Source organism: Poecilia reticulata, linkage group LG10 (assembly GCF_000633615.1).
Source record: "Poecilia reticulata strain Guanapo linkage group LG10, Guppy_female_1.0+MT, whole genome shotgun sequence".
NCBI lineage: Eukaryota > Metazoa > Chordata > Actinopteri > Cyprinodontiformes > Poeciliidae > Poecilia > Poecilia reticulata.
Window position 1 is genome coordinate 19829505 of NC_024340.1, and position 23635 is coordinate 19853139.

At 36.8% G+C, this 23635-nt stretch overlaps 2 protein-coding genes across 5 annotated transcripts; one reads left to right on the forward strand and one right to left on the reverse strand.

Moving 5' to 3' along the window:
- Nucleotides 1–380: 380 nt before the first annotated feature.
- tmem216 (transmembrane protein 216) lies at nt 381–6483 on the forward strand. Of its 4 annotated transcripts, none has more exons than XR_534647.2 (7): nt 381–525; nt 951–964; nt 1042–1135; nt 1778–1870; nt 3229–3430; nt 3539–3636; nt 5868–6483. XR_534647.2 is itself a non-coding variant. In XM_008420498.2 (6 exons), the coding sequence occupies exons 1-6, from the start codon at nt 420–422 to the stop codon at nt 3552–3554; spliced, it is 525 nt and encodes a 174-aa protein (XP_008418720.1). In that variant the 5' UTR covers nt 381–419; the 3' UTR covers nt 3555–3874. The 4 variants fall into 4 exon arrangements, 1 of the variants encoding a protein (XP_008418720.1); XR_534646.2 differs by lacking the exon at nt 5868–6483 and adding an exon at nt 4740–4825; XR_534648.2 differs by lacking the exons at nt 381–525; nt 5868–6483 and adding exons at nt 544–850; nt 4740–4825.
- LOC103471470 (transmembrane emp24 domain-containing protein 9-like) lies at nt 3492–6903 on the reverse strand. The gene is made up of 6 exons (XM_008420499.2): nt 6534–6903; nt 4953–5053; nt 4730–4849; nt 3895–4041; nt 3670–3809; nt 3492–3560 (listed from the first exon to the last, which is right to left on the reverse strand). Exons 1-5 carry the CDS (start codon nt 6697–6699, stop codon nt 3690–3692), a joined length of 654 nt encoding a protein of 217 aa, XP_008418721.1. The 5' UTR covers nt 6700–6903; the 3' UTR covers nt 3492–3560; nt 3670–3689.
- Nucleotides 6904–23635: the final 16732 nt, after the last annotated feature.

Here is a 23635-nt window from a genome sequence, read left to right on the forward strand (position 1 = left end):
TTCTTTCTTTCTTTCTTTCTTTCTTTCTTTCTTTCTTTCTTTCTTTCTCTCTGTTTTGTCACAAAACAGGATGCCGATAGATTTAATAATATAGATTTAATAATATATTATTAAATCCATAATTTAATCACTTGTAAACCCAAAGTTTTGTCTTGTGGTCTTATAATAAATATATACCTATTTATTATAATACATGTAAATGTGTAAAAGATGATGAAACTGTAGACTTGTTCTATTGCACTGTCAGCAGCATATTAAATAACAATTGAGAAGAGCTTAATTATAGTCTTGCGGGTTCTACATAATTCCGATTTGTTTGCAAGAATATGAATAATTTAATCCAAAAATGTAGTATGTGGCCTTGCCTCTCGCGACGAAATGCAATCAGAACTCTTACTGTAACTCTTTCACTCCAGAAGATGGCAGCAGTGCAACCTCCGGATGCAGTGCTCCAAACAGAAGAAGAGATTGAACAGTTCCCAAGCCGTTTCCATAACAACCAGGCGGATTCAATCATGGCGCCCGGTAAGTTTCAAGCTTTGCTGTTAATTTCATGTCGTTTAGGCGTTTTACATTAACCGAATGTTTTTCAGCAACATCTACGACATTTGGAATACAGTTTTAAATAAACGGACGATGCTTGAAGTGAAAACAAAGGAAGATTGGCTGTTCCTTTTTTTTAGCGACAACAAAAGCAGATTTCTTATGAACTGCCATAATGCTTGTAACTTTTTCATGCAAGTTTATTAAAACGTCGGGCCATTTTTTTGCAGTTTAGATTTTGATTAATTAGTTCAATAATTTTGATGCCTATACATTTGCCTATTTTTTCAACCAACACCGAAAAGAGGTTACTGTAGACATTTTTTTCTTTGCATTTGCCAACAACAAAATAATCGTTCTGAATGTGCATCTAACCGTCGTATCTTGCAACTTTCCTTTTTCTTCAGGGAGCCAAGCAGTCGTATCCTTTGCAATAAAACTAATTCAGATCTACTGTTTTCAAATGTCTATTTTGGTCCTTTACCGTAATTTTCCCAGCTCTCTTCAACACCTTTGCAGGTTCTTCTCTACCTGAACAGCTGGTACTTTTCTGCCTTCTACTTGGCAGAGATCCTCATGTTCATCTACAAAGGTGAGATGAATGTTTCACATTCAGGGCAGCAGGGATCGATACAAATCCATTGGCAGCTACTCCAGTAGAGAAAAAAGAGGAGAAAACAGAAAAGTGGAACTTATCTTGATTTAAAAAGAAGGTTGCTTACTCATACTAAGTTGAGTACACTTTGAGTCCATTAATTCAAAAGGTGTTAGAAACCTTCCTCTGAGATTTTGGTCCGTATTGATGATTTGAGCTTTGTGGCATCCTGTTGGAAAGCTATGGCTATACTCCAGTACCAAATTCTGACACTACCATCTGGATTTTTTTAGTTGCAATCAACTAAAACCAAGCAAGATTTCCCCAAAGTTTAATCTAAATTTGAGCTTGGATGAATTGGATTCTCTTTTTCTTTAGCCACTCTTACCTTATTGTCATCTCACACCAGTCAGTCCATTCTTCTCTGATATTGACATGACATATTTATGCACTCACTTATGATTGGAAAGAATTCACCGTGAATGAGTCTCAGCATTTACAAAACTGTCTGTAACTGGTGTCAGTCAAATAAGATGAGAGGAAATCACTTGTAAACCCAAAGTTTTGTCTTGTGGTTGTAAATACAAACCAGTATTGAACATGACTGTGGTTACTATCTTATGACTCGTCTCTATTCAGGAATTTTACTGCCGTACCCAGCAGACAATCTGGTCCTGGATGTGGTGCTGCTGCTGCTCTTCCTCGCTCTGGAGACTCTTCGCATTTTCTATGGTGAGAGACAAATGCACGAAACATAAAACTCTACATTTGAGAGTTTGTAGATTTCTTAACAAAATAAAGTGTATTTGGCTGGAAAATAATGTTGCATCCATGCTTTGGGTGATTATACCAGATAAAATGTTTTATATAAGAATTTAAATTACATGTCTGATAAACTGGATTAATTTTAGAAATATGGATCATTTCGGTAATGATAAGAAATCACTTCAATGTATAGATATATTTTCAAAACAGAAATCTTTGTTCAGTTTCCCTACTTTAACACAGTGCATTTCAGGAACTGAAGCATCACATTTGTACATATTCTGATATATACAGTGAAATCTACATCACAATGGTTAACCATCTTTAATATTGATTACACAGAAATTAAACTACAACTCAACAACTGGAAAATGAATCAGTATTTTTCATTTGATCCCTGCAACATCTGAACTTTAGAAATACTTCACATTTCATGCAATTTGTAACAGTTTTGTCCTTATTTTTTTTCACTATGACATGTTGTCAGACCGAATTTGATCAAATTTGTGCTCCTTTTCCATTGCTTTTGCTGTCGCATCAGTTTTGGTTGTCATGGAAAATATATTTTATGTTCACTCACTGAATTTCCATATTTGATTAAATATTTGTTACTAAATATCTTTTACATCCAAATGCAACAATCTGCAGTCCAAAGAATAGAACTGACAAATTTTCATTTGACTGATTCTAGTTTGTGATGAGCAGATACTGAAATATTGAACTTTTTTATATTGCTATTGTATCAAGACTAAGAATTTCCAGTCTTTTTTCTAGAAATGCATCAGCCGACAGCATGCACTTGTTGAATTTCCTACTAAATCAGATAAAGGTTAGGGACATAAGCTTTGGTGCATAAATGGAGCTAATCTTAAAATTCATACATTTCAGTTGAATTTTAAACCATCACTTGCTTTTGTGCTTCAAATGAAAGAGAAGTTGGTACAAGGTCAGCTCTCACAGAAATCTAGAAATTGGTATGAACCAGGAAAAGCCTGATCAGTTCATCTTTAAAGTTCTGTGTTGGTGGAAAAGAAAAAAATATTTTCACCCTTACAGACTTCTGGTTTTGTTTTTTGTTACATTTAAATGTTGCAGATAAAACAAATGTTAACATCAGACAAAGACAATCTGAGTAACTACAAAAAGCTCATTTTATTGAATTATTGTTATTTGCACGTATTATAAAGTCATATACATATTGGAACATCTTTATATCTGTAGTATTTAAACATGTTTAGTTAAACAGATGGCTTTTTTCACAGCGGCAGCAGGCAGGAGCAAACATCAGTGTTTCCCTCTGACTGTCTGTGGTGTTCTTCCTCCAGGTTGGAAGGGGAACCTCTGCGAGCGCTCTCTGTCTTCCTGTGTGTCCCTCTTCATCCTATTTCCCTGCACAGCGCTGGCCGTTTACTACCTGCTGCTGCAGACGTTCGTGCTGCGGCTCGAGTTCATTCTCAGCGCCGTGCTGCTCTGCTTCTATGGCCTCGAGTTCCTGCTCTGCGTTATCTCCATCTCCGCTTTCTCCAGGTAAACAATGGTTTCTCCAGCACCCCACTATAGGGTGTCTCAGTTGGCTTGGGAGTAATTCTTTTTTTTTTCATTTTCAGTTTGGTCAATGTTGCGTTTCCTCTGCAGGTCCAGAGTTTACTGATGTCGCCTGGAACACAACAGGATGTGTCAGCAGCTTTCTTCAGACAGAACACACTGCAACTTCCTCCAGGAGGAAATTTTATGTAAATATGTTTTGGATTTGTTATTTTTTTTACTCTGAACAGTAGCTGTGATCTCAGCAGCTGTTTGTGATGTGTATGATGAAGGTCACCACAAACACGCTGCGGATGATGGGCCACCAATAGATCCACATGTTGACGTTGTGGTTGATGACGAGGAAATTTTTTTCTCTGCTCTGTAAATACCAACATAAGTGTTTTATTTATTTATTTTTTTAAATACATGTATACAAAATAACTGCAACCAACAGCATCACTGACCCTACTGTAGATCAGCTCCTTGTGGATGTCGTGAACCTGTGCAGACAGCCGCCTGACTCGCAGCTGCAGCTGCGTCAGTAGTTCTCGTTTCTGGATCTCTGTGTAGTTGTTGGTGCGTTCACCTGATCGGATGTCCATGCAAACCACCTGCAACGTGACACCAATGTTGAAATAGTTTGCCACTGAATCACTTGATAAATAGTGCAACAAAGTGCAGCCGAACAAAGTGCAGCTAGAACTACAGCCAATTATTTCCCTCCAAGATTGGTTCTCAGACTTCTTTTTTTTTTTCATTTCAAGTGGGAAAAAGCTTCATCTCCTTGTATCAAATGCCTGAATTGATTTCTATGCCGATGATATTATGTTGTACTTCAGCGTCTTTCCCTAAACAAAGTTCTCTCTGAACAGCTAAAACTTGCACTGTCCCAATATGGCTAAATTTAAGCTTTTAAATCTTACTCTTGCCATCAGTTACTATAATATAAACCCCAAAACTGGGTTATAACTACATACACTAGTATGTCCTCATTTAGAAACCCTTCACTTTCTTCTGCTAACTTATATAAACACATTGAATCCTTCCTAAGACTGCATATGCAAGGATTTGCGTTTCATAAAATTAGTGTTTTAATGCATGACTGAAACCAGAAGTAATTTCATATTTGATTAAGTAAAATTAATTAAGTAAAATTCCTCCTGTTATCCCCTTAAATATAGTCCCATCATATGGTGCCTATGTGTAAAAAATATGCAGCTGAAGTGTTTATAATATTGCACAGGCAAGTATTTTCTATTTCCTGGTTAATTAAAAGTGAATTCAAACTCTTCCTCTCACCACTATGAAGCCTGCAGACAGCGGCTGTGATAAACTTGGCTGAAGGCAGATCTTGTGTTCTCCTGAGGTAAATGATGTGAAGTTGAACCTCCCCTTGGTTTCCTTGTGAGACAGAATCAACTGCGGCGAGAAAAAAAAAAAAAAATAGGCGAGTTCTGTGAACTAAACATGAAATTAGAAACTAATAAAATAAACGCCCCGCTCTAGAATATAAAACCCAAACCTCATCAGTAGGAGTTCTGGCTGCAACAGACAGGGTGAGATTCCGAGTGGCCGGCAGATACTCACGCTTCTGTTCATCATAAAGCTGCGTCCAATAATCACCTGAAGAGAAACAGTAGATATGCTGAGTCTTGTTTTACTGGACCTAATCATCGTTGCTAACAAATAATAAACATCTTCTTTTGGTAAATGCTCAAAATCAGTCAGTTCCTGCTTCTGTCTGCACTTTGACTGGGCCATTTTTTACACATGAACAGGCTTTGATCTGTACCATCCCATAATATCTTGGCTCTACGTTTATGGTTATTGTTGTGATGGAAGGTGAACCTCTGTCGTAGTATTAGGCATCTTCTAACAGAATTTATTTCAGGATTGTCCTGGAGTTAGCTCTGTACATCTGCCCGTTATTCTAACCAGTTTCCCTGTTCTTGTCGATGAAAAGTCTCCTCACCGTCCCCACGTACTGTGGGCAAGTTGCGTTTGTCACTACACATTTTATATTTAAACCACACATGCTCAATTTGAGTCCCATCTGACATGATCATAAGAAATGATGTTTGCTGTGCCCCCTTATTAGCTTATGACAAACTGCAGTGAGACTTCTTATAGCTTCCTTTAACCAATACTGTTCTTTTTACCCCTCTTACTTAAAAACAACATTTCTGGAACGCACAATAGACAGCTGATTAACAGGCTCTTGCTGAATTGCAATCATCTGAATCAGGCGTCTTAAATCAGGGAAACATATAAAACATGTGGTCTCTCTAAATTCTCCTTAGGTGTGAGTGTGTGCATGCGTGATTGTTTGTCCTGTCTGTTTCTGTGTTGCCCTGGCTTACGTATTCTATCATGTAGACTAAATAACAGTTTTGTTCTTCAAAACAGTAAAACGTGTTTTTTTTTTGTTTTTTTTAAGATGTTAATTCAAAGTCCAACCACCTAGTGTCGGTAGCCATGTGTTTATCTACTGAGGGCCACCGTGGGGAGGCGGTACCCATCTCCTGCAATTATTGCGCAAGAGGTGGTCTACGCAATACACAAGAAGAACGTGAAAACACCACAGAGCCAGAAAAAGAGTCCAGTTTATTTTTTCTTTTTTTGTCAGTGGTAGTGCAAATTTAAGTAATTGGCTTTATCAGTCATCGTGACTCACTGAAATCTAATCTTACATTTCATAACTAATTAAACATTAAGATGATGAACATTGCTTTATGGCCCATTTATATCATCTGTAATCAACTAAGTTTTTGTAACGTAACTCTTGCTAGTCAGCACAACTGCTGTGGATGTTTGACAGAAACATCTTCCTCACTGTCATATGACTTTGGAAATGCAAACGACTCAGTTCCGCTGAAACCCCAGAAAATTGAAGTTTCGATCATCATAAAAAGCCGTTTACAAACTTCCCATTCATCAGTGCTTTTTTGTAGTTACCATTCCTACTCCGTGAACAAGTGTATAGACAAAAGGCAGCTGTTGATATTTTGATGAAGTGTGTAAGTTTTAGTTGTTAGCGATGTTTTTTTTTTTTTTTTTAAAGTTTACTGATTGACGTTGCTGAACGTTTTTGTGATTCACTCACCGACAACAACCGTGTCTGCTGGGATTTCCTCGATGAAACACTTTTGCTCTCCTTCTGTCATATGAAAGTACAGAGAAGAAACCAAACCGAGACAACAATTCACCAGAAAAACTTCCAGCATAAACCGCGGAAGAGAGCCTGACTCCATGTTACCACCCAATCCCATATCATCTTCTACTTCGTCCTCGACTTTTTTTTTTGGTGGTTGGCATCAACGAAATTGGTGAATTACCGCCACCGTCTGGTTTGGAGTGTGGACCAGACTGTCACTCAAGGATTAAATTCTGTGTTATATTATAACTTTGATCATTTAAGTTCACAAAATATTATCTGATACATTTTTTGCTTTTCAAGCTATTTGTAAATAAATCAACAAAAGCTTAACTTTAATTTTATTTCAATTTTGAATCAATTATTTTCTTTTTTTCCTCTTAATTTTAACAGCGCCACAAGTTCTATTGCCTCATCAACTCCTCAGTATTTACACTTAATACAGCCTTGTCCCGCTATAGTAAAATAAAGGGTGTTGTCCAAATCTGAGATGAGAAATAATTGCCTCTTCTCTCCTTTTCCGCCTTGTACTTCTCATTTCTCCATTTTTTATTTTTTTTCTGGATCTAATTTTATAGAACCAACCTTCACAATCCAACCAACATTTCTAATATCTTCCATTTCTTTTTCCCATCAAGGTTTTACTGTTTCTTGGGTTGGATGAGCTAAGGTCCAGATACAAGATCAGTGGTACTGGCTTGTTGTTGTTGATGTCCTTCATATGTGTGCTCCTTGGTGCTGCTACAATGCAGGACCAATGCAAAAGTATGGCATGGCATGGTACCTTCTTAAAGGTATAGGCTCATGTTGCCAATGTACCTTACTATGGCCTATCTGCATAGCTCCTCAGTGGTCTGCAGCTGATACCTTTGGACCTTCAGGTTTTTGTTCCTTGATCAGATTGATTTTGTTTTTCACTTGTACTGCTGACAGGGACACTGTAGTGGTGGTGGTGGTGGTGAAGAGTGGCTCTGTGAATGGGGTTGTGAATGGTAAGGAATCCTCTGAAGGAAAGCAAGGAAGAACCATAGAGCCTGAGAGGAGTTGAGTTACCAAAGGGACAGCAGACATGGTTAATGATGGTTAATGATGGAGGGGTTTGCTGCAAGGAGGATTCGGATGGGGGAGCGATATTTGTTTATTCAAACCATTTTTCATCTCGCCTTGGCCTGGGAGTTTGATTTAGCTTATTTGCCAACAGAGCTGATTCTTAACTTAAGTGATGTTGCTATGTTGCACCTGATATGCCATATTCTTAGTCTGACCTTTTTAACTCTGTATGGAAAGAAAACACTAAACAGCCTTCTATCAGAAAGCATTTGTTAGGTTTGTCCGTTGTTCCATTTGTACTTTATGTTTCTGTTCTGCAACATAACATTTCTGTCGATGCAATGCTATGTTAATTGGAAGTTTGCTGCATTGCTAAACAACAGCATGTTTTCCCCCTATTTTGCACAACTTTTACATGGATTTGAATTCATTCTCTTTTAGAAAGAAACTTTATCAGAGCCGGAAAGTTTTGCAGGGCTTTAACAAACTTCCTTAACATGTATCTTTGCATATGTTCAGTCGACATAAGATTGCAAAGCTTTATCAACTTTTGAGGGAAAACTTTTCTTCCTTAAGCCGTCTCTAATCTCAGATGAGTAATTTAACAGTAAGCGAACATGCAGAATGTGTCTGTTGCAAAGAGGATAAAGAAAGCTGAATTCTTCTTCCTCCTGACCTGCACGTGTTTATGCTCGCAGGGCATTTGTTCTGCTTGTCAAAGTCTCCGTCCGTCTGATTGGGTGCAGCTCGTATTAGACAGATCAGTGTATTTGCATGTCGCCACGATGGCTGCCTCGCTCGTTTCTCTTTGTGAATATAAAGTAGACAGAACTTAAAGCTGAGAGCTTTCATTAACGGGCACATCGCAGCCTTGCACTTCAAATTAAATTGTGCCACTTTGTTGAACACCAACCTTTTATTCAGAAATGCAGCATCGTCTCTGTAGCCGTCAGGAAACTTCCAGGCAAAACTCAGAACAGTTGCACATTTTTACATAATTTCGTTAAACTCAAAAGGATGAACAGCTTTTCTTTACGGTTTCAAGTCACATTCTGGCGTTTTTTTTTTTTTTTTAAAAGCTGTTACTTTAAATATAAAAACATACCAGAAAAAAAAAATAGCTGGTTTAATCCATTACTTAAAATATGGGCACTCAATGAAAACAGAAAGTCACTGAAATAACTTCCTACATTTCTGTTAGATATTTTCATCTAAAAGTATATTTTTATTATTGGATTTACATGATTATTTTTTGAAGAGTTGATCTTGTTGTTTTCATCAGATAACAGAATAAGATGTAAACGATGAACTGATCAAATTAAACATCGTATCTTAAAGAATTAAAAGAAAAAATTGTTATTATTTAGCGAAGGCTTAATTTTTCCAAGACGAAATGAAAATAAACAAATAAGGAAATCTAAAGATAAAGAAGAAAGAAATTTAAGTGTATCAAGATGCATAAATAAAGAAATAAGGTATAATAGAAATGAAAACATAAATATGATTTTTATTTACTTTTCTAAATTTGGAAATGGTTAATTTGTATAATTTATATATTTGTTACATGCTTTTTTTTAAATGAATAAATTCAATCCCACAAATATTTTATCATTTTTATCCAACACCCTTGTACTGTTTTGTGGCTCTCTATGTTAATTAATAATTTTCTTAATGAAACTGTGTGACATTTGTCTGGAAATACACACATCGGGGTGTATTTTACATTTTATAATAAACCCAGAATTCACCAGCTACTATAAATTGTATTTTTCTTGCGGTCATGCCAATGACATTTCTAACATTTTGCTCAACGAAGCACAATTTTTAGATTCAGTCTATTAATAAGAGATCAGTAATATTTTAATTTAATTTATAAATTGCTGAATAAAGATCTTATTTCACCAAAATAAATTCTAATAATAAAACCAGGTGTGCCTTGAAATTGAGACCGCTTGTGTCAACAAAATAAATAGTTTATGGATGAACGAATCAACTGATACAGGGTGAATGTATGAACTTAAGAATAATTCAGTTACTGATTTTTTTGTAATTATTTCAACAATATGAATTTAATTAATTTAATTGCATCAAAAATTGTCCTTCAATCAGAGCAGGAGGCAGCTACAAATTTATGAGTATATTATAAAAACATGTAACAGTTTGATTAAAATGTAAATAAACATTTAAATATTTTTTTATTGAGCTTTTAGATGGCTAACATATTTTAGTTTAACTGAAATGTTGCTTACTATTTTAAATCTATGAATATGAAATCGGACCGTGTATAGAAGATAGTGAAAAATTATAATATTTTCTCATAACAGAGAATACAATAAAAAAATGTCGACAGTAATTTCAAGCTCCCCATAATCTTATTTCCTGAATGTAAAATAAACAAACATTCCACTGGAATCTAATGTGCTTCTTGAGTCTTCAGTCTGTTTTTTGTGTTCAAAATTTTGCGAAATAAAATCTAAACTTATGATTCTTGGATCTTGTGGTGTTGTGTTGATACGTAAGGGAATATTTGTTGACATTTGCTGTGGTGAAACAGATTTATGTCTGCATGAATTTGAAACTGAGCAACAGCAGAAACACTTTCTTATCTGCTCCAAGACACGGACACAGTCAGTCATTGTTATGAGCAGACAGTATGACAGCTCGTATAGATAAAGAGTGAAGTGGAATAAATAGTTCCCCAACAAATATTAAAAAACAGAACAATATTATTTTCTTTGCAAATACATATTCTCTGTAACAACAAAAAAAAACATTCCAATATTTAATTAAAGTCCAATAAAATGACTCACAACAAATAATCAATACACATTTTCTTTTAACTATTTTGCAGAGTCACACTTAAAAGCAGTTGTAAAACATTCTGCCCTGGGACTTAAAGTCTGTCTATTCTAATTCAGGTTATGTTTTTTTGTAAGATTTGTCGAGGGCTCTGTCCTGCCGCTCCGCTTTTCATTCAATTTGTAGTTCCTCCAGTTAACCAGAAGGTGTCAGTAAAGCTCCATAAATCACAGATCAGGACTCTCAAGTATGAGAGTATATAGCCGCATACACAGAGGAAGGAAATTATAAATGCGATTATTTTGTATTTTTAATGAGATATTTGCAGCTGATCCGTAGAGATGGTTAGATCACACGACCAGAAATCATGTCATGTAATTATAAGATGCTTCTGATCAGATAACGCTTGGATGTTTTCACTTTCATGGACGCAATCAGAGGAGTCACACCAGGGATTCTGAGAAACGGAGGAGAGGAAGATGAACAGCGACATATCCGTTCTGAAATATTCTGAGAGTCAAAATCTGATTGATCTTTGCAATAACACCACTGCGATCTGGTGCCATCAATCAAAATCTAATGAATTTCAAATTGAATTGATAACTACTTTAATAATTCTAAAAGAAAAATAATTTGTCGCAATCCATTATTTACCAAAGGAGAGCAAAACTATGAAACACCAGGAACTAATAAAGCAGGGGTACCGTTTCATTCTGAAGAAAGAAAATGATTAATCGATACCATTTTCTTCGGCTTAGTCTACCTATGATTTCAATTTCCCTAAGATGTAGCTTATTTTTTCCTAATTGAAGTTGTAAGGTGATCATAAGGTGATGCTGAGGCTCCTGCTTGAGTTCAATTTAACAGACAAACAATTAGCTCCTATTCTCGCACAAATAATCACCGTATAAGCAGGGAAACAAAATACAACAGTTAAGGCTTCTTAAATGTCGGTAAAATTTTTGGTTATGATTCCTTCATACTCAGCTATAGCTGACTACAGAGTTTGGGAAGGCATAATATTGAGTTCTGTATTCATACCACTGGGCATAAAACACATCCAGCTAATTGTTTTCATCTTTCTAGCTGCCAAAAAGTGTAATTACGTATTGATACCTCTATAATTTTTCACATTGAAATTTCAATGTATTTTATGGACTTTTTGTTAACATAAGTCTTGTACATAACTGTGAACTAAAAGGAAAATGATGAATGATTATGATTTTTGTTTTCTCACTAGCTAGAATAAATATGGAGTTGCATGCATTTGTGCGCTAATAATCCTCCTGCCAACACTTTGTCCAACAATCTTTTACTGTAATTGCGGCTGCAAGTTTTCTAGTGTATGGCTTTGCATATTTAAAAACTGACATTTTTGCCCATTTTTCTTTGCAAGACAGTTCAGTTCGATTGCATGGAAAGTGTAAATGGGATTAATAATTGTCACAATAAATAATATGTACGAGAAATTTTGAAGAGGTGGTTATGTTCAGGATGATATGCAGTGGTATCTTTCTTCTCAATTAAAATCTTTTGCACATAAGTCAAAAGTTTTAAAAACTGTCTAATTTTACCAGAGCTCTCTCTTTCACATGTTTGCTGTTTTCTCTACATGGCATGAGGTAAACAGTAAGCAGAACTTCTTAAAGATTACTTTTAACAATGTCTTTGTTTTTCTTCTCGTCAGTCTATGAAGACCAAACATATGAAACAGTTACTTCAAAAGTATCTCCAAAACTTTGCTGCAGCTCCTCCAGAAACAACCCTAAGTTGCAGTTGTTTCCCATTACATTATTACATACAAAAAATGCACTGTCAAACGTGAATAATGATGCAACAGGTTTGGGGATATCCATCTACTAAGTGACAAGTTCCTGCTCCTCTTGGACAATCTCAAGATGTTCCTGGGTGAGAAATACAGATACAGTCTCCCCATTAAGTTCTGGATCTGTCTTCATGTCTCTTCAGTCTGATGTGCTCTTAAAACTTCCAAGGAAATGCCCCAGAAGGCATTAAACCATCTCTAGTGACGATGCAGAGGAGCAGTCACTCTACTCAGAGCTTCTCAACTCTTTCAACCTTTGCGGTAGGGTGAACTGCTCACCCTGTCTCCAAGGCAAAACCAGGTTCTGTAGTGGAACATCAGTTCAAACACTTTTATTCAGGATCTCAACTCCATGTCAAGCTCCACTTGACACCAAGTTGTGCTTGTTCCCAGTAAAAATTGAACTCCTCCAGGCCTTATTTAAGTCTTTGATTCTATTTGTGGGACTCCTGGAAAGGATCTCGATCACGAAGAGTATGATCTATAGATTGAGAACCTCAGGAGTTCATCGATACTTTTTAGCAGACGATGGAGTTCTCCTGGCAACTTCAAGCAATGACAGCTGACATTGATAGAGGTGGTGTACTTTCATTTTTAAATCTAGAATGCTCAACTTGAAAAAAGTGGATGGAAATGGAAGAACTACTGTAAAAATATTTCAGAATAAGTTAACAGACCAGAAAGTTTTAGTTTCCCACAGACAAAGAAAGTTTTTGATTAATGGTTTTGGCTTTGGTTTGACAGATGTGTTTGTCAGGCAACATAAGCAGAGCAAGTAGGAGCACTTTCATGATATTATTATGCAAGCAAGAATGTAATGTACGGTGTAGTAAAACCTTATGTAAAAGTTTTTTTTTTCTTTGTTTCAAAAGGCTAATAAATGTAATTGAGTAAGTGTAATTAGTTGCTACCCACTTCTGAACATTGGGGAATTATTTGTTCAATAAAAATGGATCTCAGTGGCAATGTTGGACAGTAGAACAGTGAATGACTGAACCAGTATTAATATTTGTTGAATACCCTCTTCATAGGATATCAAGGAAAACAGGGTACTGTCCAAACAACTAACTTATTTATGTTGTCATCAGTGAACTCAGCTACCTTTTATCATTCTCCAGCTTTCCATGCCCCATTGTTTTAACCTGAACAAGCTGCTTCTGTAACAGTTCAGGAAGAAATGAGCACTGCAGTGATCATTTAGTAGCTTTTTTATCCGTTTAAAGAAAAGTTTGATAGATCGAATCGTAAATGATTTTTTAAACGCACCAAGAGAGTCATCAATTATGATTATCCAGCAGGAGCGTCTGTAATGTTTGAGTTTTTACGCTAAACGAGGTTGGGAGGTGAAGCAGCCAATCAGGAGTGGCGCAGCCCTAACGAGCTGCAGTGTTGACAGAAAGCAGAAAATTATGATTTACTAGGTGAGCTTTTATTCACGCCTTGTCCCAGATGAATAAAGATCAAATTAGAGGTTTATGAGCTTCGCTGTCTGTTCTGACGTTTATATGAGTTCTGGGCTTTGCTCGATGTGATTTATGTTTACAGCTGCGCAGGAGGAGGAAAATAAATATAAAAACAAATGAAGTAGCCTTAAATCATATTCTAATGTCCTGTCAGCAGCCGCAGAGGCGCAGAGACAGATGACGAAGAGAAAAATGAAAGCTAAGGAGAAGACTTTGAAACAGGAACTGCACAAATTCAAAAACATACCTCAGAAAACATCTCATGTTTCGGGGCCTTATGTCTTTGAGGAGCACATTTTTCCTGCAAGGTTGGACTACACTGCCCCCTTCAGGTCTTAAATTTATAGTAAGAAAAATAGAATTTTAAATGCTTCCTAAATTTGCAATAAGCACATAGTTATTGCAGGAAATCCAAAGAAGATATAAGGATAAGTTCTCAGCTTCCCTCTGAGAATATTGAGAATCACAAAACATCCACAGAGTCTAATTTAAATCTTACAACTTATAAAGGTTTCATAATAATCAAAGTATGTTATGCTATAACTAGCACTCACTATTTGCTACTTATGTTTTCCTATCTTTCGTCTATTTTTTGGATGAATTAATTGAAATCAAACATAAAGAGTATTCTGCAAGAAGTAAAATAAATCTGTGTTCTCACACAGAAACGCAACAAATCTGAATGTGAGTGAGTTTATTATTCTGCCCCACTGTGGCTTGTCGGACTGCTCTCCTTTATGTCATCTAGGTCTGTTCAGTTCAGCAGATGGAACCCTCATCCATCCTACCATCACTCACATTGCTCCGGTCATGGGCAACGGGGAGCTTAGCCGTAAGGAGGAGCTTTTCATTTTTTGTTCCATCTGTTTGTAACCCGCACATACTGCGATCAGACATGGATCATGAGTCAAAGAGCAAGCAGCTAAAAAGTGTTTCCGCTGTAAGGTTGCGGGGCTCTGCCTTAAAACATAAAGTGAAGAGCTCTGATATTCAGTCTGATATCCATTGTCAGTTCAAATTAGAGCTGCTGCTCCATCAGCAGGATGCCTTCCTTTCAAGACTTTCCACACCACATAATGCATATTACACTGGTAGGTATAATTGCAGAACCAAAGATCACTGAAGGGAATATCTATTTCTTGGAAGTTGTCTTGGGATCCTATAGGAATGTGGTCTGCAACCATTGCTGTCCAAGTCAAGCTAATATTGTGCTTCATAACCCAGTAATGTAGAGAGGTTGCTAAATTAAGCAAAACTATACAGCATCCCCAAGTGATCAGCGGCAGAATTTCCATATTGCTTTTAACAAACAGCAAAGGTGACAAAGCTGGTAGCACATGCAAATGTAAGTTCCAAGTTTTAATTGATCTGCTTTCCTTTTAAAGACACTATCCAGTGGTCTAGCATTGTTACGGAGTGAAGGCTTCTTTAAACAAGACGGAGGCTCGTATGTCTTTTACTGAACCTTTCTGTTCAGTTTTTTATTGAAGAGAAAAACGGCGACAGCTGATAACGGGAACAGCTGTTCGTAACCAAGCCAACCAAATATCAATAAAGCAAGATAGTGACAAAACAGAACCAGATACTTAAGCATTCTTCAAAATAAAAGACTTCCTCTATTCAAATAAATCCTGTCTTGCACTTAAATATATTTCACTTCATCTTTGTAATTATATACAATCATGTTCAATTCAATTAATAATAATCATGTAATCTATGCTTAACACATAATTGTAAATCAGTCACTTATCATGCAAAATATACTGAACAACATGTAAGTGTAAAAAAGTCACAACAAGCATATCTTTTTTGCAGTAATAACACACTGACAGTAGAAACTCTGTGCTTGCATCACATCGTCTTAATCCCACACAGCAAAGCACCGTAAAGTAGATGTTAGAAGCTGGAAGGTCTGCTGGCATTACATTGTTTATTAGAGTTAGATTGCAACAAAGAAAGTGGCTGAATGCACAGGGGTAGTTTTGATACAATGTGCACAGAGACTTTCAAAAGTCCACTGAAGCAAAACAAATTCTAGTTCAACTTTATGACATTGCGAGAGACACAAAACTGAAACACTAAAGCTGCCTTGAATAAACGGAATACATGTCAACAAACTTTGAGAGAGAATTTTTTTTTCTCAAATCTGAACATTTGATTAAATCTGTATAAAGAAGAAAAACAATCACAAACTGATGAACTAAAAGGAACGATGATCAGTTATACTTTTTTTCTGATGTCACCAGAGCATGAGTGAACAGGATATTGTTTGAAGGAGGGTGGATTATATCATGATTAAAACACATTTAACAATAGAACAACAACAAAATAATGCACCACAACATGTTGTTCTACAGGTGATGATCTATAAATAAAGTTGGTTGTATAGAAAAGCCTGTTGTATGGCTTTAGGTTGCAGGAAAAACATACCTGTTGATCTTATTTCACTGGTACAAAAATGTGAAAAACATGATGCATTTAGTCTGTATCCATAACATGTATTAAAGCTACTGCACTACCATGTCATATAAATACATATGTCTATGAATCAGTGAGAATCTGTTAATCTCCACTGCTGCTGCAGAACAGCCAGTTTATGGTTGACAATAAAATGAGAGGTGGCAGAAAATGCTTTTGAAAATCCCAAAGTGTCATTGTTTAAGATATAACATTAAAACCAACTTCTTTCTTCTATTTTCACTATGTATATAAGTGTCACCCACTTAATAATATTACATAAATCTGACCTGAAGGTCTGATGTGAAGCTTAGTTACCTGCTTAAAGGTGCAGAAACAAACAATCTGCAGCCACTTGATGGCAGCGAAGCACTGTGATTCATCTGTACGAGGAAAGGCAGCCGCACTCTTCAAAGAAAGGTACCGTAAAAGAGGAGGAGGATGACGAAGAGGCTGGGACAGCATCCATAATTCATCTGGGCAGTCTGAGCGAGACTTTGGTTTGAAGACGCATATTTACAGGGGTTATGATCGTAATGACGACACAGTTACTGAAACTCACATGTAACAGAAGCTTTCCGTCCATCGTTTAAACCCACAGATATAAAAACACCTGAACCTGAAGATCTTGCAGCAGGTGAAGAGGAATGTCCTCCTCCACAGTGATATATTTTTTTCTGCTGCTTCTGTTGGACAAAATAAAGTATGTGTCAGTTTAAATGCTGTTATGCACATCCATGCATGAAGGGATTAAACAAATCATAGACACGTTCTGAGGATATTTAGATGAACCTCATGTGTGATCACTTATATCTGACATTTACAGTACAAGCGGACAGTATTACTCACTTTAAAACCACAAACCGCAATTCATTTTTCATTACTTTATCTGACAGACCAAGATAAAGTGTCAGATAGTTTTTATTACATCTCTATTCCAGCTTCTTCAGGAGATTAATTGCATTATTTTTAGAGGCGAATATAAAAGGTAATTAAAAGTGTTCAGGGTCACAGGCAGTCGTCAACAAACCAGGAGGCAAATATAGTTTTTTGTTTTGCTCAAAAAGCTACGAGCAAACAAGGTGCAGAGCAGAAATCCTTTAAATCTAAAACTTTGAAGCGAGAAAGCAGGAAACAGGTTTTTTACATGAGGGGAAACAAGCTCTTCAAATAATATATATCTCTCAAGAAACAAAGGAAACCTGGTTGTAAAAATTTGCATTTGGCTGGAAGTGGTTTAGCAAATAAAGAGTCGGTGTGATTTGAGATCAGGAAGTAAAACAAATGAACACATAGCAGCTAAATTCTGGGTAAAACAGCTTGTAAAACAAAACAGAAATTCCAGACATCAGAACAAGGAAACACAGAGGACAAGTGATGGATTAAAGGATGCTTAGTGAGTAGCTCCCATGTCACATTTTGAGGGTAACTAGACCCTACACAGTTTAAACAGAAATGAATATAACTTATAGCATATCACGGTACAATAAAAGCATAACGTACCCAATTAAATGTGTTTTGTGAGTTTTAGTTGCTTGGATGCCATTGGAGGCAAATTATGCAATAATGAGACTTCACTCCGTTCATTGATTTTCAACAGTATACGGAAAAACCTTGAAAAAATATATGCCTACACTGAAGGTCCCTTTTCCATAATGTTTTACTATATTACCTTGCAGATCAGCGAGTATAAGCTATTTATTTGCCTTGTCTGCCATGATATTTGAGCATATAAAACTTTCAAAACACATCTGTTTGAATATTTTGAATTTATTTAACACTAAACAGCTGAGAATGTGCATTGGGCTCCCATTTGAACTGCATTATCTACTTTTCAGCCCAAAAGAGTCACAGCTGTTTGAAGAAGGAAGAAGAAGGAAGTGATGTGACATGCAACAAATGTACAAGAGAAACAAAAAAATGGCAGGAAAAACAAAATACATCACCTGAGATATGTCAACATTTGAGCTGGAGTCCATTGTCAACAAGGCGGTTGGTAATATGTGGAATCAGAGTTTGTTATGGAGAAGATCTTTGTCTTTCTCAAAGCAAACAGGAGAACAGCAATCGAAGCACTGAAATGAAATACTAATCCCAGGTAAACATCATTTACACAATTTTTTGATGGTGAGCAAAAGTAAACAAGCCAGAATTGGAGCGTTTATTCATATTTTAGCCACATCACAACATAAAACCATCCAGTCTCAGATCACATGCTCATCTCGTAGCTTCACAGCTTGGAATATTTCAGAATCTCCTCAGTGATGATGTCTGTTTTCAGCTTAGGCAATGAGCTGCAGATGATGAATGTCTGAAGGATTTCCCAGATGGTTGCCAACTTCAGGAAACCCTTATGATGCGGGATAAATCTTAACAGTAACCAAGCTGTTCTGACAAAGCGTCTCTGACAAAGATTTCTTGCATATTTTGTATTCATTCAAAAACATTTTCTTCTTTGTTATATTTATTATCAGTTAAAAAAAAGTTGCAGATTTGTGTTTATTAAAGCATATTACAAGTTAATCTGGGGTTTACCAGGTTCTAAATATATTTTTCATCTATCCTAATATCCGCACTGTCATTTATTAAATGAAATAAGGTAAAGTGAAATAGGAAAATAGCAGTCTGGTACTGCTAATCAAATGCAATGACTGCCTGATCATCATCAGAATGTGAGCACCACTATAAAAGAAGTTTTGGCAGTTTGCTGCACATCATAACACAACACCAAGTTAGAAAGAAAACAACCATGACGTTAGAAAACCAACAACTGCGGCCCATCCAAGTTAAAAAGGCCATTCCCAAACCATTTCTAGTACAGTAGGAGAAAGATTACTAAGTGAAAAACATGAGAGATAGCTGCCAATCTTCTGATGAATGGCTGTTACAGTAAATTCACCCCAAGGACAGAGTCTGCTACGCTCAGAGAAACTACAAAAAAAAAAAAAAGCCTAAGAGCCCCATCTCAGACCCTGCAAGCCCCAGTTAGCTTGTTAAATATTTAGGTTGATCTTAGGACAATTAGAAAATGACAGGAAAATATCTAATTTACAATGTTTGAAGGAAAAAGCCTCTTATATGTAAAGCAAATATGCCAGTTTTACTTGAATTGCCGTTCCACCGTTATTTTTTATCTTGCCATGCACAGTGTCCTTTTTAAAAATGCTCAGTACATGTGACTACATGGGATAAAATGAAGGTATTTTGTGCGATATCAAGTCATGTCTGATAGTTGAGCTACATCCTATTTGAGATGCTACCAAGGTGGATTGTCTATGTACACTCGAGATCAGTCACGACTCGATACTTTGTCATGACATTACCTCCTGTTTGGGTTATTTCATTTTCTTTATTTTGAAGTAGAAACTGATGATCTAAGAAGAAAATTTCAATGCTTAATAAATCCTCTAAGTGTCAAGATAATTATCAGCCAAATTAGTCTGACAGCAGGGGGATTGCACATGTGTCACTTTAAGTTTGAACTATCCCACGTCCCCGAGTGAGTAAAGTGTCTGCAGAGTGTAATGTGAGATTAAGCGATGTTATTATTGGATCAAAGCTGTGACATTTCAGTCGAAACTGTGAGGAATTTGTAGCAGTGGTGCTTGTACTATATGTAAGATGTGTGAGAGCTGGAGCAATTGTTTGCAGGCTGGTTTATGTGGTGAAGAAATTGTGTATGCTACATTGTAAAATAAGTACAATTTGTTATGACACCATGCCTTCTGACAACAATGAAACAAAGAGGCTAAAAAAAACGTAACAGGGTATCCAGTTCATAAAGTAGATTCAAATGATCTGAATAAGCCTCAAGGTTTCTAGTAGGAAGTCCTACGTCAATGTAGACGTCTACCCGCTGAACATGGCACCAGGTTTGGAAAATATTAGCATATTAAACACCTCTTTGCATCTGTAAACTGTGAAGTTAGATGGCTAATTACAAGACCTGAGGAATTTAAAGTCAACCAGTGAACTGCTCTCTATTCCAAATTATTCTGTCTAAGTCTAACTGTGCGACAGCTGAAGCTCCCGAACTAATTAATTCAAGCACTGGAGATCTTGTTTTAGAAACTGATGATTTTGAGCATGCTTTTATTTTCAACTTTAAAGGATGCTTAGTGAGTAGCTCCCATGGCCTCATTGATATTTGGTGTGTGTTTGTTCACTTGACGTTAGAAAGTAATTGTTTTAGAACCTGGTGAGTAGCAGATAATTGCATTTTTTCCTGTTATGCTAAACCCCAAAAATTGAATGAGGGTAGACTTTCTTTTTCTCTCGGCTGTATATCAAAGATAATTTAAAGGAGAAAAGTGGACGAAAAGTGATATTTAACACGGATATTTCACCTGGGGCAGCCACCAGCGTGTCTCATTGACCATTTGAAGCTTTAATTTCCATCGGAAAGAAAGAATAACCAGACTCAGGATCAGTCCGACAGCTTTATCATTTTTTCCCTCTTGTTTTCATTCTCACACCTGCCTCAGGGAATGAGATAGACGTCTGCACGTCAGCACAGAGATACTGTGCTCTTAATGCTCAGTCTTATTAGACCGGGCGGTGTTCATGACTCCCCATCCCTCACTGATGTTTAATTCATGCTCCTCTCAGTCTGACACATTCAGTTTCGTTTCTGCTCCAACAAAGAGCAGCTGCTAATGGTCTTTTTAGAGAGGATGATTAAAATAAAACATACCACCGGATGGGGACGAGGACAAACGGCAAGGAGAGGAGACGGTGTCAGAAATATATTAACCACTGTGTGTGTTGGGCTTGACCTTTCAGGCAGGAAGGTCTGTATCAGAGAAAATGGACTGAAAACACAGAGTCTGTTAATTATTCTGCAGGTTCTTTAATATTTATCTTTTCTCCGCAGAGGCAGCAGTTAATTCAGCAGAAAGCCCAATTAAAAGTTCTATTGGACTTGAAGTGTGATTTGTTTCTGCTAAAACTCACTAACAGTTGTGTGACATTAGAAATTAGTACTGATGACTTATCAGTCACCCGGGAGACTTATTTTACATAATCAAACATTTTTTAATATGAATTTATACAGAGATTAAATACACACACACGCACCCCGCACCGCCCCCCCCCCACACACACACACACACGGGCTTTATTTACTAATTAAGTAACCACAATTTCTTGCATTTTATTTAGGAATATCAGATAAAAGGGGGTTACCCTGATTTTAATTTGTATAAAAATATTAAACCAAAACATAATTTCACCATCATTCATTTTCATGTTTTTGGACGTCGAATGACAAAATATAAAAACATGTTTCTGGGGTATTCATTCATACTACTTCAAGGCACTGTGTCTTTTACCTGGTACATTATTGGTTACAGTTCATGAGCCAGCATTTTAAAACACTTCAGACTTCTACATAAATAGCCTCTAATGAAAAGAGAGAGGAGTTCCCTCCTTACTCCTGGTGGTGCTGAAGAAGGATTGATTATGTTAGTAGCTGCTGGTATGTATGTACCGGCTCTTAAAATAATGGAGAAGCATTGTTGTGATGAAGTTTCAATGTTGGAAAGAGCAGGAGATTCTTAAAGGTAGAGAGACCGATTTCAAGGCATTCAATTTTTAAATGAAATTTCTTCTAAGGTATGTTTGATATATACAGCATTTTCATAAAAAGGTAGATCGTTATTTGATTGTGCTATAAAATGGCACTGTGTGCCAGGAAAATAGATAACACCGGCCTTTAAGAGAAATGTTTAATGACCATCACCATCACTCACCTGTCTCCTTTTTCACCACTTTTTCACTGCTGTTTGAAAATATGATGAAAAAGCAACTTAAATTTCATAATAGTTTCATGAACTTAAAGTGACTTAAAGTTACTTTCACTGAATTAAATAAAATCAAATTCCGTTTCCAGATAGGAGACAAGGGGGCAACAAAGTTTTCTCTGCTGCTTTGCTGCCTAGACCTACTTTTGAGTGTCACACATCTCTCCCACAATCTCTACTTGATTAGCCCCTGGTTTGATTTCTCGACAAGCTTCAGACTTCAAGCGCCTCGTTTCTCAGCAAGATCATCTTTTCAACGTGACTGAATTCAGTAGATAAAACTGCTACAGAGGTGAAAGCAATTTTTTGGTGGAATGACAAAGATGTTTTGGTGCCTTTTAGTACTTTTACACTATCTGACTGAAATGTGTCCTTGAAGGCACCATGAAGGAAATAACAGGTGAGTGAATGTCTGGTGAACCCATTGGCTCCAGTGACAGGAGAAGAGAGGTGGTTTAGAAAATGATCTGCACTGTTAATTATTCCCAGTTAGAGGAGGATCCATGTGATGGTGCTCCTTTAAAGAAGAAATCAGCTTAAGTAAGGTTCACATGTGACAGGGAGCTTTTTTCACGAGAAAGTGTGTTTTTTTTTTTTTCAAGATCGCACTCACTCGCTTCAATCTCTGTCTATGCGCAACACCTTCCATCAAGCAGTTCCTTCTTTTTTTATGTGAAATCATAAAATTCAGATGTGGCTCGATCAACCTCAAAGCGGCGACTCCTTTCACTTCCTGACATTTCTGAGAGTCACCGGCTTTTTAAAGTTTAAAACACAGACGTGAGCCTGCATCGGCTTGCCTGCTCAAGACTTTAAGGAGAAACTTAACATGAGGCAGATGAAGGTGAGAGGCTGCTGTCATCCAGATTAAACTGAACACATTAAAACAGAGCAAACACAGTTCATGTTTTAATGCCACCGCCAGATACCCGGGTAGTTCATCAGCTCCATGAGCAGCGTTTACGGACTCACTCACTTGTGGTCAGAAAGTCTGGAAAGTTTTAATTGGGCTACAAGTTCTTCCGCTTTTCCTCACAAAGGCAACAAGAGAGAGATGATCAAACTTTACCCAAAGACAATGAGATGAAAGGTACTCAAAGCTGCCTGCTTCAGAGAGGCTCTGTTAAGATCTCTATCAGTTTGATGGGGCTTTCACTGAATGTGTGCAAAGCGACCACGCAACGCATCCAGGATTATTACCTTCAGCAGCACCGCTGCTGGACAGGACGGACCGTCAGACAGCTTATGTGAACATCAGATTACCTTACATCTCACTTTCTGGAGTGGTTGTGGAGAATTCAAGTAGCTCATTAATTCTTATGTTTCTGCAGAAAGTTATGGGTGTGCTGGCCTCTTAGTGAATCTTTCAGTCCCGCTGTGAAGCTCACCAAGTTCACAAGACTCTGCTGGTTGTTGACCCATCTCAATATAGCCAGTCAGCCATAAAGTCAAATCTTCCCCACCACTGAAGTCTGATGGATAATTAATACAATTTTCCATTGCCATTATAAAAAAACATATTTTATCTTATTTTTAATTTAGATGGATGGATGAATGGATGGATAGATGGTTGAATTATTAAATGTGTGTTAAAATCAGACAATGATAATCAGAGTAAATACGAAATGTGTTTTTTATTTTTTTTCACTGCAGTGC

Coding starts and splice junctions, on each gene's coding strand:
- tmem216 (XM_008420498.2), top strand. CDS start 420: ATGGCAGCAGTGCAACCTCCGGATGCAGTGCTCCAAACAGAAGAAGAG. Junction 1,136..1,777: donor CCTCATGTTCATCTACAAAG/GTGAGATGAATG, acceptor GTCTCTATTCAG/GAATTTTACTGCCGTACCCA. Junction 1,871..3,228: donor GACTCTTCGCATTTTCTATG/GTGAGAGACAAA, acceptor TTCTTCCTCCAG/GTTGGAAGGGGAACCTCTGC.
- LOC103471470 (XM_008420499.2), bottom strand. CDS start 6,699: ATGGGATTGGGTGGTAACATGGAGTCAGGCTCTCTTCCGCGGTTTATG. Junction 4,042..4,729: donor TGTCTGCAGGCTTCATAGTG/GTGAGAGGAAGA, acceptor GTCACGTTGCAG/GTGGTTTGCATGGACATCCG. Junction 3,810..3,894: donor AGGAGCTGATCTACAGTAGG/GTCAGTGATGCT, acceptor TGGTATTTACAG/AGCAGAGAAAAAAATTTCCT.